Genomic DNA, 13710 nt, shown 5'->3' with positions numbered 1-13710 from the left:
GAACTTACTCGGGTTACTTTCGGTGTGTCTAGTTCACCATATCTTACAATTCGTACTCTACAGCAGCTAGCACTCGACGAACCGGACTTACCTGTAGCCTCAGCTATACTCCTAAAAAATACTTACGTAGATGATGTGGTGACAGGAAAGGATTCTTTACAAAATAGTGTTCTTGCTATAAAAGAATTGATATCTTTATTGAAACGTGGCGGATTTGAGTTACGAAAATGGGCAAGTAATGCCCCTCAGTTATTCTCTCTCGCTAATATTCCTTTGGATCATATTCTGCAACAGTCTTTTTCATTTGACTTAGATCAATCTTCGTTGAAGGTGTTAGGGCTTGGATGGAATCCATCATCTGATGATTTCTTCTACAAAATTTTACCTCTTCAAGCTTCCTGTACAAAGCGAAATCTCTTAGCCCAAATAGCTCGCATATTCGATCCTTACGGTATTCTTAATCCTGTCACTTTGATAGTGAAGACTATTATTCAACGTCTTTGGCTACTTGATGTAGATTGGGATGCAACTCCACCTTTGGAAATTACTTCAAGGTGGGAACAATTTAAAACTGAACTGTTTTTACTAAGTTTTCTGTACCTCGTCCTTATATATTCCTTTAAATGTAATTTTCTTCTATGATTTTCATGGGTTTTGCGACACCTCTTTACGTGGATCTTCTGCTGTTGCATACCTTCGTATTTTTTATGATACAGGAGTCATTAAAACTTATTTTCTTTTAGCACGAAGAAAGGTGTCTCCTACCAGAATACAAACTATTCCTCGTCTTGAGCACAATGCAGCAGTAATTCTTAGTAAATATCTTATTTACTACAAACTCTTACTATCCCATTTAGTAGAAGTTACGTATGGTCAGATTCGACTGTTGTTCTTCATTGGTTTAATTCACAACCATATAAACGGAAATCCTTCGTAAGTAAGAGAATTTCTTACATTCAAGACAGGGTTGCTTTCAAACACTGGCGATACATTCCTTCTTCCTTACATAGTGCTGATCACGGATCGCGTGAACTTTTCTCTTAGGATTTCTTAAATACACCTGCTTGGTGGGTGGGTCCGGAGTTTCTTTGCACTACTGAAAGTAACTGGTCGTTCTCCTTACCCGATTCTATCGAACATCATGTGGAGTTGAAACAAAAAAGTTTTCTTTTGTCTTTTCCATCTGATGCATTTGTCGATAATCTCTGTAATTGATTTTCTTCCTTTTCAAAATTGAAACGCATCTCTGCATATGCTTTATATTCAGAAGCAAAGTAATGACACTAATCTACTAATTATATTAGTGCAACAAAAATATCTGAAGGAGAACAGGTCAAGGTTAATACTGTCAAATTCAAATATTTAAAAAAATTAAATCCCTTCTTTTATCCACATGATCTAAAAGTGGGCGGAAGACTTAGCCAATCAAAATTAGCGTATGGCAAACGCTCTCCTATTCTTTTACCTTCCAAAAGAAACTTTGTCAAGTTGCTTATTTTGAAAACTCATATTGCACATTTACATGCAGGCATTCAAGGTACGCAATTCGCCTTGTCACAAAACTTTTGGATAATGTCGTCCAAACCTGTTATTCGTAGTGTCTTTCCTGTTTGAGACTAAAAGCTCAAAATTATCAGCCACCTATGTGGGCTCTTCCCGACCTACGAATATCCAAGGAATTATCTTGAGTTCGTGTCGACTTTGGTGGTCCTTTCCTGATACGAGCCAATAAGCATAAAAATGCTAAACGAACAAAGGCCTATATTTGCCTGTTTATATGCTTTGCCACTAAGGCTTTGCACTTAGAATTGGTGTCTGAACTTAGTACAGCGACATTTTTAGCCTCATTCAGACTTTTTAGAGCACGTCGAGGACGTTGCTTTGTTGTCTATTCTGATTGCTTAACAAATTTTGTAGGTGCAAAATCGTATCTAGAAGACATTAATGCCCGATTTCATCAACGATACTTAAATATTTAAGAATTACTTAAGTGAGCTTAGGTACTTCCTAAAAGCGGATTTCACCATACGCTAAGAATTGTCTAAACCGCTTAAGCATTACCTTATCGTAGGATACGTTTTGAGATCTCTCTAAATAATTTAGATATTACTTAGAGTTCAAAATGAGGTTATGTTTATACAATTTTGACAGATGTGCTTGTGACGTTTGTCAATAATTTGCTTCTTACCTTAATTTGTGTGTTGTTATTCTGTAGTTAATTGTATTTTTGTATTATTTTATATTAATAAGTGTTGCTTTGGTGTTATTTGGTAGAAGGAAGACCTCGAGTTATCAAGAATCGACCAAATTATTTTGAAACTTTGGACGATGTAGATTTTTTTTAAGGTTTCCAATGTCCAAACCTACAGTTTTATATGTGTTGGAACAAACAGAAAATGAGTTGGAGTTTATTACAGACAAGTATGTGTGAGTTGAGTGTCGCTAAGATGATTTTAAACGAAAATATTAATAAGTATTTTTTGTGTAGAATAAACCTTTCTCTTAAATTTGTATCAGCTTGACGGTTAAAATTCGATATCTTTTGATCCAAATGTCCTATCGACAAAAATCAAGATGCGTTTTAAAGGCAAAGAGTGCAGCTTTCGCATGTAGTTTTTATATTTTGCCGGAAATAAACTCAGTTTTTATAAAGGTGTTGAATAAATTAACGTATCGCGATTTTAGTCATTTTTTACGATTCTCCAGAGATCAATAAAATTGATCACTTTCATTGACCAGTTATAGTAAAATTTTCATTTTTAGAGATCAATCTTTAAAACCTATGACATAAAATTTCAATTTTGAGTTGTGGTAACAAATATTAGGCATTTGAAATATGCATAAAAAACGCAGAATTTAATGTTTTACATTACAAACGATCACACGTCACGGTAAATGCATTTAAGAAGACGGTTTTGGGTATAGTTTATTGCAGAAGTTTTGTTCTTTTTAAAAACGTACTAGAGTAATTGAAAAAAAAGTTTTAAATATTTTAGATCGTTTGTTGTGTGAAAGTTTAAATACAGCGTTTCTTCGGCATATTTCAAATGCCTCACATTTTTTGCCAAAACTTAAATCAAAATTCCATGCTATAGGTTTTAAAAGTTAGGCACTAGTAATAAAACTTCATAGTGGCCAGTCAATGACAGGGATAGATTGTATTGATCTCGTGATAATCATAAAAAATAGCAAAAACGCGCCACGTTTACTTATTTAACACCTGTATAAAATCTGAGTTTATTTGTGGCAAAATACAAAAAGCGCATACGAAATGTGAACTCTTTATCTTTAAATCGCATCTTGATTTTTGTCGATAGGTCACTTGAATCAAAACATATCGAATTTTTACAGTCGAGCTGATACAAACTTTATTGAACATTGAGGTCGCGCGCGTAACTGACATGTAAAATCGACGGTCGCGTCAAACGTTGTTTCTAAGAGAACGGTTCATTCTACACAAAAAATGCTTATAAACAATTGTGTTTAAAATTATCTCAGATACATTTTTAATTCGAAACAATTTTGTCTACGGTGTAAATATTCTTGGTAAATCGATTTTTTTGCGTTTTTACCCCACTACAAGGGGAGTTTTAGGGGGAAGCCCAGAGGTAAGTGTGATAAACCTTTTGCATCTTTTTTGGGGTCACAAAATTAATATTCTCGGCAAAATTCAGCTTGTTCGTATGGTTTTTAGAGGTTCAGTGGTATTTTCGTCTCTGACGACTGGAGTAAAGCCTTCCTTATAGTGGCAAATGGGTCGAATTAAAACTTTAATTTTTAGTCAAGATGGTATTATTCACGTAGCTATCACGTCTTATATACGTAAACTATTACGAGCCTGTAGACACCGCCCCCTAGCATACTTAAGGGACGCAAAGCTATTTCAGCGTACGCACACTCACACTCAGTATTAGTATAACCGCTGAGAGACAATCCAGTTTTGTATAAAACACCCCTCCCTCCCCAGTGTAAACAGACGCTCTGCCCGACCACTCCAGTGCACTGGAAGACAAAACATTATTTATTTCAACATCAAAGATACCGTAATACACACAATATTGAAATTAATTGATCAACTTTACATTTAATTTATTTCGACACAAAAAGTAATATTAGTACATATAAATAAACATTTTGATAATTGTTAATTCTCATAATTATTAAATGTTACATATATTATTATATAAATAATAAAACTGTCATCAAAGACCTGTCCAATATATAACTAAATGAATTCATTGTCAAACAAATTTGCTATGACACTAGAACACTGCCTATCTGGGAGGGCACAAAAATTTCAATGAATAATATTAGAAGACGTCCTCGATCGGAAGTAAATAAAAAAATATCATGTGGCCAATTTCGCATATAAAGTTAGGGCAAGGGAATCTGAAACCAAAGTTTGCAATAAAGGTTTTCTCACCCTGTATAAGATGCTCATACAAGGCGAATACGAGATTCCCTGATGTTCATTGGAACTCCCCCCAGAGATAAACGGGGAATTAATCAGAAGAGACCAAAAAAACTCCAGAATGTATTGTAGAACTTATTAAAATTCACATTAAATCATATCCTGTTAGATAGTTGCATTATTCACGTCGTAAGAATCCAAACTGTTTTTATTTGTCAGAATCTCTTACTTTGAAGGATCTACATAGTATGTTTCTGCGAAGTTATAATATAAACATACCGTATAAAATCTACTGGAAAGTATTTAGAACATATTTTAATATTAAATTTCTATTTCCGTAATCTGACTCTTGCTCAGAGTGTGATAAACTTACCTAGAAACTTAACCGTGCCGACCTTGGTGTCGAAGAACGAAAGAAACTAGAAGTAGAAAAAGAGTTATACCTTCGTAAGGCTGAATCATTTTTTGAACTGAAACGAAAATTTAAAACAAATGCAAAAGCTGGCGAAGTGATGTGCATTAGTTTTGATTTTATGAAAAATCTCCCCCTTCCACATATACCATCTAACTCTGTATTTTATGGCCGGCAACTGCGGTACAATGTTATTGGTATACATGACCTAGGAACTGATGATGCCTCGATCTACACTTATCTCGAAAATGGAGGCCAAAATTGTGCCAACGAGGTCACTTCGATATTGTTGCATTACCTTAAACATAATATAGATAATCGCAATTTAGTAATTTTTAGTGTCGGTTGCCCAGTACAAAATAAAAACTACTCTGATTCATATTCTGAAGATTGTTAATTCGGTAGAATATATATTTCCAATGAGAGGCCATTCATATCTGCCAAATGATTTTTTTTAGTAGAAAAAAAGAAGAGACGCCTAGAGAGAGCCGAGAGACCATACAATTAGGATAAAGTGATTTTAAGTACCAAAATGAAACCCAACCCATTTATTTTGGTGAAAATAAAGCAGTATGACTTCTTTGATATCAAATCTGTAACATACAACTTTTTCCTAAAAAATCCGAAGCCTGCTATTACCATTAAAAACATCAGAATTATGAGAATTACCAACCAAACATCCACACTATTTTTAATGGATACCTATAACGGACCATTTTAAAGCAGTATCGTTGCCAAAGCACTATCCAACTTAAACTACTTTACAATGACCTACTTGCAGTTGCTTCAAATAAAAAAGAAACCTTAAAATCGCTATTACCGATACTACGATACGTATGTAACTACATAAGAGTACTACAAAAGTATTTTTGATAATAGTACATTATCTAATTCCGACCTTGAAGACGATAAAAATAGCACGGGATGCAAAAATTAAGTTATTGTTTATCATTATTAATTCGTTTTTATATAATAATTTTATTCTTTTTTGAAATAGAAATAATGTTTTCCTACTTTTATTGCTTTCTTGCAAAAACAACATGCCCAACAGTCTTCTGTTTAATTTTACTATACTACAACAAAAGGCTACCAATTTTGTCAAGTTTTTTCGTTTTTTTCGTTTCCTAAAAAAATGGCAAATTGGGCATAAGTCGTTTTTGTAAAACATGCCTCAATTGTTTAACACATTTGCTTTGGTACAAGCACAATATCTATCTGGAAGTGCACAAAATTCAAATCTAGTCTTGATGTTAAGGTCGTCAGTGTCTCTATCACTTTAGTTTTAAATAGCAATAGCAAGATGTAGTTTAAGTTATAAAGTAATAAAATGTTTATTGAAAATAGAAATTTACCAAAACATTTGAACAATAAAGTGTTTTTATTAATCCTTTTATAACAAAAGAAATTAAAACAAAAATATTATACTTATGCTGAATTGTTAATGAAAAATAACATTTAATCAAATCAAAAATCTATATTCTAGCAACACTTACCAGAAGTAATATTATTAGCCATTTCAAAACTTTTTGTCCTATAGAATTCCATTTTTCCAGAGGTGGTACATATTATGTTTTGGCTAGAACTGTACATGTAACTGTTGGTTTGAAAGTTTCCACTTTCAGAAGTTTGTGTTAGTGTTCTCATATCTATATTCTGTAATAAATCATCAAAAGAATCATTTGCCAATAACTTTTCTTTTGGAGTTGTATGTTTAAAATTTAATTTATATTTACTAACTGGCCTTTGCACATCTCTGACTGGACTAAATTTGTTATCACTTTGTAAATTTTTCTCAACTTGTTGGCTAAATGCAAATAATTGTTCATTTAAACCATCATCCATCAAATCACCAATTTCAAAATCATGGAATTCCTGGGCAGGACCTTCTTCTATTGGAGTAAATGTTTTGTAGGCTGCTTCTTCAACAGGAGATAACTGTAGACTTTCTTCATGATCGGGTACAGCTAGTTCATTTTTTAAACGCTAAAAAACAAAAACTTATAAGTGATATATTATTACTTAGATAAATAATAAACTTCAGTATATGTGTTAATGAGTGGAAATGGTGCGTTGAGTGCACTCAGTGTTCAAAATTGTTCACTTACATTTTGTTCAAATTTCGGAGTATACAGGGTGAGTCACCACTAACGGGACGGAAAATTACAGCGAAACGGTAAAAGATTTTGAAAACATTTTAAATTTATATTAGGTAGGTTGATAAAGGCTACATTTTAAAATTATTTTGAAATATACAGGGCATCCCAATAAAGTGCGGGGTATCAAAGTTATATTTTTTCTTATGGAACACCCTGTATTTTATTAGATTTTCTAATTGTCTGCAAAAAATAAGGTATAGTTTCATAAAACTTCCCTATACCTATGTACAGAGTGTTCTGAGTTATGTCGAATTTTCTTAAAATGTAAAACTTTAAACTAGGACTCATTCTTAATTTATTTAAGCAATTCTAATAAAATTACTCATACATCTAAATAGCTGGATATTGGTCGAATGTATTTCATGATTAATTATTAAACATTTATTTATAGGGTGTTCAAAATTTGAAGTTTCATTATTGGATTATTCAATGTGTAATATAAGGCTTATTTTAAATGGAACATCCTGTATATTACTGAATTATTAAATTTAAAAAAATTTTCTCTTTCGAATGATATACGGATGTCCTATAGCTAGGACTGATAGTTTTGCCGTAATTTAAAATTTTGTTAAACGGAAATCGATTTTAAATATTTATAATTGTTACTTTCGATTTTTAAACCCATCATATTGACATATTGTTATAAACGAAACCAGTGTAGTTGTAAATACATTTTTTGTAAATAAACTAAAATTTTTATGTCTTTGGATTTGTATTAGTTGAGAATAGGATAATTAGTATTAAAATATGATGAAAAGAAAATAAAAAAAAATTGTTGAAAATCTGATGATGATCTGATTCATCAAGTGAAAGGCAACTGCGCAAAGGTTACAGTTTTCAAAAATGACGTAGATATTAACGTTATGTTTAATTTTTTGTATTATTTTAAGTATTAAAATAAGTTTTATATTTAAATAAAAATAAAAGTATTTCGTTGAATTCATAATAATAAGAATAATAATAAGTTGTACCTATAACTTCTTACGTGCTTACGAGCACACACTCTTTGAAAACAAATAAATACATAACGAAACAGAGGGAATTTTAATAAAACAAATAATACAAAATACTACAAAATGATATTGTTCTGAAGCTATTTTCTTGTGGCATTTTAAATTAATTACTATTTAATATGTAGTATTAACTTTAATTGTGGGAATAAGCCACAATTAAAGGTTAAAATACGTTTATTGACGTTTCAATTTCCACTTCGGAAATCGTTCTCAAAATACAAACATTAGTGACTAATGTTTGTATTTTGAGAACGATTTCCGAAGTGGAAATTGAAACGTCAATAAACGTATTTTAACCTTTAATACTAATGTTTGTATTTTGAGAACGATTTCCGAAGTGGAAATAGAAACGTCAATAAACGTATTTTAACCTTTAATTGTGGCTTATTCCCATTTAAATAGTAATTAATACAAAATGAATAATGAACATAAATAATACAAAATAATCAAAAACTTAGTATAACTAAAAAATGTTCAGGTATGTAACATATGTTCAAATTGCTTGCCATCTTGTGCAATACAACAAATGATTCTATCTTCGAATGATTTACTTACGTTATTTAACATAAAAGGAGTTATTGAAGCAAACGCGTTTGTAATTCTTAATTGTATGTCATCTCTAGTAGTAGGAGGTGTAGCATATACAATATTTTTAATATAACCCCACTTAAAAAAATCCATCTTGGTTAGTCCTGGTGACCTAGGGGGCCAATTATATGAACCACTTCTACCTATCCATCTGTTTGTAAATTTTTTGTTAAGGTAGTTCCTAACATTACATGAGAAATGAGCAGGAGCTCCGTCCAACTGGAGCCACATTTTTGTTCGTAGACTAAGTGGAAGGTTCTCAAGCAGTGTCCAAAAATCTTGTTTTAAAAAATTTGGGAAATTTGTCCCATTGGAATGACCGTCAAAAAAATACGGAACGATAACGTACTCGCCCATAATGCTGCCCCAAACATTAACACTCCATCGGTGTTGGCGATCAACAGTACGAAATAAATGTTTATTTTCTGTGTCATAATAATGATAATTATGTCTATTTACTAGACCAGTATTATGAAAAGTCGATTCGTCTGTAAATAATACATTTCTAAAAAAATCAGGATCTTCTGCAACTGTATCCAAAGTCCATAAACAAAAATTTAAACGGTTACCATAATCTTGTTCTGTCAAATGCTGATGAAGTTGAATGTGATACGGATGAAAGTGGTTGGTCTTAAGTATTCTATATAAACTAGTTTGACTAATTTCTAATTCACCCGAAATTTTTCTTGTACTAATATTTGAGTTTTCCGTAACAGAAAGCAGGACATAAGTTCGTTAATGTTGTCACCAATAACTGGTTTATTTTTGTTTACCTTTTCGTATGCAACATTACCAGTAGCACGGAATATATTAAGCAATCTCTCAAAAACTTCCTTGTGTGGGTGTTTTCTATCAGGATACTTTTCAGCATAAACTTTAGAAGCTAAGAGAAAATTTTCCAAACATTCTCCAATGCAAAGTACCATGTCAACTCTTTCATGGATAGCGTAATTCTTCATTTTTAGGAACAATGAAAGTTAAAAATTACACACCAATGTTTATATTTTGACAATTCCAGACCGTAATGTCAGAAAATGACAATGTCATACAATAACATTAACTTACTATATCTTTTGTTTTAAAATCAATATGTATACCGATGAAGAGTTTAAATAATTGTAAATTACGCAAAAACTATGAGACTTAAGTATAGGACATCTTTATACCGTTCAAAAGAGGTAACTTTTTTTAGTATTACGTGTTTGGGACTTTTCATTTTGTATAATATAGGATTTTTAGGTCAGTCTTGCAACAGTGTGTAGTTGCAACCTGTAAGACTAATGGAGATATTAACGTAAATTAGACTAATGGACATATCCATATCCATTTAAAATAAGCCTGTTATTAGATATTGAATAATCCAAAATTGAAATTAAATTTTTAACACCCTGTAAATAAATGTTTAATAATCAATAATGGAATAAATTTAACCATTATCCAACTATTTCGCTGTAAGAGAAAATTTGTTATAATTACTTAAATAAGTCGAGCTTTAGTCTTCTTTAAAAAAATTTTTTTTGCTTATAATGTAGTAAGTTGTGGTTTATTTTGTATTATTTGTTTTATTAAAATTCTTTCTGATTCGTTGTGCATCAGCAAGTAAAAATATAAAGTATACAAATTTGTTTACAACTACATTGGTTTCATTTATAACAAATATGTCAAAATGATGGGTTTAAAAATCGAGAGCAACAACTATAAATATTTTGAAATCGAAAAGAAAATTTTAAATTACTAAAAATCTATCACTCCTAGTTATAGGACATTCATATAGGAAATTTTTTATAACATAATAATTCATTAATATACAGGGTGTTACATTTAAAATAAGCCTTATATTACACATTGAATAATCCCATAATGAAACTACAAATTTTGAACACCCTGTAAATAAATGTTAAATAATTAATCATGAAATACATTTAACCAATATCCAACTATTTAGAGGTATAACCAATTTTATTAGAATTTCTTAAATAAGTTAGGAATGAGTCTTCGTTTAAAGCTTTACATTTTAAGAATATTCCACATAACTCAGAACACTCTGTACATAGGTATAGGGAAGTCTTATGAAACTATACCTAATTTTTTGCTGTCAATTAGAAAATTTAATAAAATAAAGGGTGTCCCATAAGAAAAAATATAACTTTGATACGCCGCACTTTATTGAGACGCCCTGTATATTTTAAAATAATTTTAAAATGTAGCAATTATCAACCTTCAAACCATATCTTTAAAATTTTTTCAAAATCTTTTACCGTTTCGATGTAATCTTCCGTCCCGTTAGTGGTGACTCACCCTGTATAGTGAAAAATAAATTATACAAATTATCTTATTGTGAGTATTACAATAAGTATGTAGTAAAAAAAGTTGGCGTATAAAGCGAAAAAAAAAACATAACCAACCTAATGAAACCAATTGTTAAAACAACCCAGATAAAATAGATTGCTCCCTGAATCGCTCTTAGAGAACCATACGGTGTTGCCGGTGTGTATCGAATAGACTAATAAATAAGAAAATAGCCGCCAATAGGAATCGGGGCTCTCGAATTATGAGCCTGAGCATATTTTATTTCCTTACTAATTTTTCTTTTTTTCCTTCCGTGACTAATGTTTGCTAAACTAGAAAAAAAAGTGAAAAAAGATGGAAATAGCATTTATTACTATGTATGGCATTAACAGGCAGAATATGTACATGACTACCATACTAGGCTGATGTATGAAACCAAGTGAATGATCTGATTTTGTATAACCTGCCCAATTGACGGAATGTCAACCAGAAAGATTTCAAATTAAAACAATTACTTTTTGACTACTATAAGACCAGTAAGATTTGAATTAATTTAAATTTCCTCTTGTGGTTTGTATATTTCGAATTAACAGAAATAAAATTTTCTGTATTAACATAGATAACTTAATCCAATTTTATAGCTAAAAAGATCTTATTTAAACTTATGTAGAACCATTTTTTTAATGCAGTACTTTAAAACCAACAGAGCTACAGCTCTTGGTTTATTAGTGAATATTTAAAATTGAATTTGTACATTGTTGAATAAGTAAACTAGAATAAAAAACAGATTGGAGTAGAAGAAAAACGAAGGAAAATCCGTTGAACTTAAATTTAGTAGGGAAGAAGTATGGAAATAAGAAAAGCAAACAAAAAATTAGAAAAACCAAAAAAAATAGTAACAAAGTCTTTGGTATAGGAATCTGGAGATAAGGAACAGTTAAAGAATATGGATTAAAATAAAAGAGTAGAGAAATAATTGATAAGCAGGCTATAAAAAAAATATGTGGCACCAGTTAGGAATAAAGTGAAAAATCAAATGATTATAATGTAGAAATTTTAATGTTACAGGAAACAAAACAAAAGGGAGTCGAAATTAAAACTATTGACAATTATACTCCGTGTGGAGTTGTCTGTCTCCAATCAGACTCATCCTAGGGTGGTGGATAGGAGAACGCTCTAACTAGGTAGGTGGAAATTAAAATACCACCCGCGAAGCATAACAGACTAAGGTATGGCAACCCTAACAGAAGAGTCCCTGGTTCTCCAGGTTGAGAATCGGGCTAGAGGAGAACAAGCTCTTCTTGTAAAAGTGATATGTTACGCAACCTCAGGAACTATTAGCTGGACGGAACTTACGACGACGACTCTGCAAACGAAAAATGGAATGGATTATGATCTAATTATTTACGGCGGTGATCCAGCGTTTGAAGTTTACATTTCATGCGATAAGCGAAGTGTTTATCTTGTAAAGTGATATACGATCATTATTAATGAGACATTTGTTATTTATATAGTGAGTTACTGTTTTTTTTGTATTTAAGTGATTAAATAAAATTAGTTAAACTACGTATTTAACTTAATTCTTGAATCCACAGTAAAACGAAACAATTTTCCTGAATCCACAGAAAAACGAAACAATTGGTGCCAGAAGAAAGTGGTAAAAGAAGTTATTGACCAAAATTTATATGGTAAAAACAAGAAACGAGACCAAGATGGAGGAAATTCGGGATATGATTGCCGCAATGGAACAACGTCGTCTAGAAGAAAAATAGGCTGATAAGAAACGTCGTTTGAACGAGAAAAGAAAGAAGATATGAAAGGAGAAATCGAAGAAACAAAAGAAGACATGATTAAAAAGTTAAAGTAACAAGAGGTCTAGTAGAGGAAAGACAAGATGAGATAACGAGAACTCTTGAAAATATCCAACTAGAAATTGAAAACACCAAGCAACTTAGAGTTGTAGGTAAAGCAGAAGTGATTTCTTCCCCTGTCAACGGAATAATTAAGCCCCCTATATTTGACGGCGAGACCTCCTGGCCAGTGTATAGAAGACAAGACGCTGCACAAAATAATGGATAGGCATATGAAGAGAAGGCAACAGCTCTCATATTAACACTTCGAGGTAAAACTTCCCAGAGGACGCACAAAAGAACTATGAGATCATCTTATCGGCTCTAAAACTAAGATACGGCGGCCAATATTTGAAGCATACCAGAGTCAATTAATAGTGCGTATCCAAAGTTCCAACGAATCTGTGCAAGAATATGGAGCGGAAGTAGAAAAGATGGCACGACTCGCTTAGTCTGAAGCCCCGGAAGAGTTCCTGCACCAATTTACCATCCAATGTTTAATCGATGGTCTGCGTGATGTAGATTTTCAGCAGACATTACTACTAGGAAGACGCTACCAAATATTGAAGGACGCTATTGTCGCAGCATTGGAGTATGAAGCCGTGAAGAAGTCCCACCATCAACGCAAAGTCCATCAAGGAAGAGATGTTGCCGAAGTGAAAGAAGGCGATCTAAATACTCTGAAAATTCGAGAAATATCTCGGCCCAATATCTGATTCTTTAAATAAAAAACGTCAAGGGCCTCCAAAGTGTTACAACTCTGGATTGGTAGGCCACCTTCAAGTTAGCTTCAAGGAAGGTGATGCAGTTTTATATAGGGTGCAACTAACGCCACGAAGTAAGCCGAAAGTCGTCCACCTAGAGAGACTGTCCTTATGAAGGACAGAATCCACCGACCTTGTCCATTTAGGTACTGTTCGGGGCGAACAGCCTGAAAGAAGGGAGCGATATTATGTGACTGTTTCAAGTTTCGTTTTCATGCGATTAGCGA

General features: G+C 32.1%; 1 protein-coding gene across 9 annotated transcripts in view; it reads right to left on the bottom strand.

Annotated features, from left to right (window-relative positions):
• Positions 1–13710, bottom strand: part of LOC140441375 (uncharacterized) — a 209791-nt gene that overhangs the window by 134341 nt on the left and 61740 nt on the right. For 8 of the 9 annotated variants that reach the window (XM_072532080.1, XM_072532074.1, XM_072532081.1 and 5 more), the window contains exon 3: positions 6317–6806. In XM_072532080.1, the coding sequence (XP_072388181.1) occupies positions 6317–6806 (490 nt within the window). The remainder of the gene's footprint in view (positions 1–6316; positions 6807–13710) is intronic. The other variant, XM_072532078.1, reaches the window with a different exon arrangement.

This window comes from Diabrotica undecimpunctata, chromosome 5 (genome assembly GCF_040954645.1).
Source record: "Diabrotica undecimpunctata isolate CICGRU chromosome 5, icDiaUnde3, whole genome shotgun sequence".
Classification (NCBI taxonomy): Eukaryota; Metazoa; Arthropoda; class Insecta; order Coleoptera; family Chrysomelidae; genus Diabrotica; species Diabrotica undecimpunctata.
The sequence above is the reverse complement of the archived record's forward strand: the minus strand, read 5'-3'. Positions and strand labels throughout refer to the sequence as shown.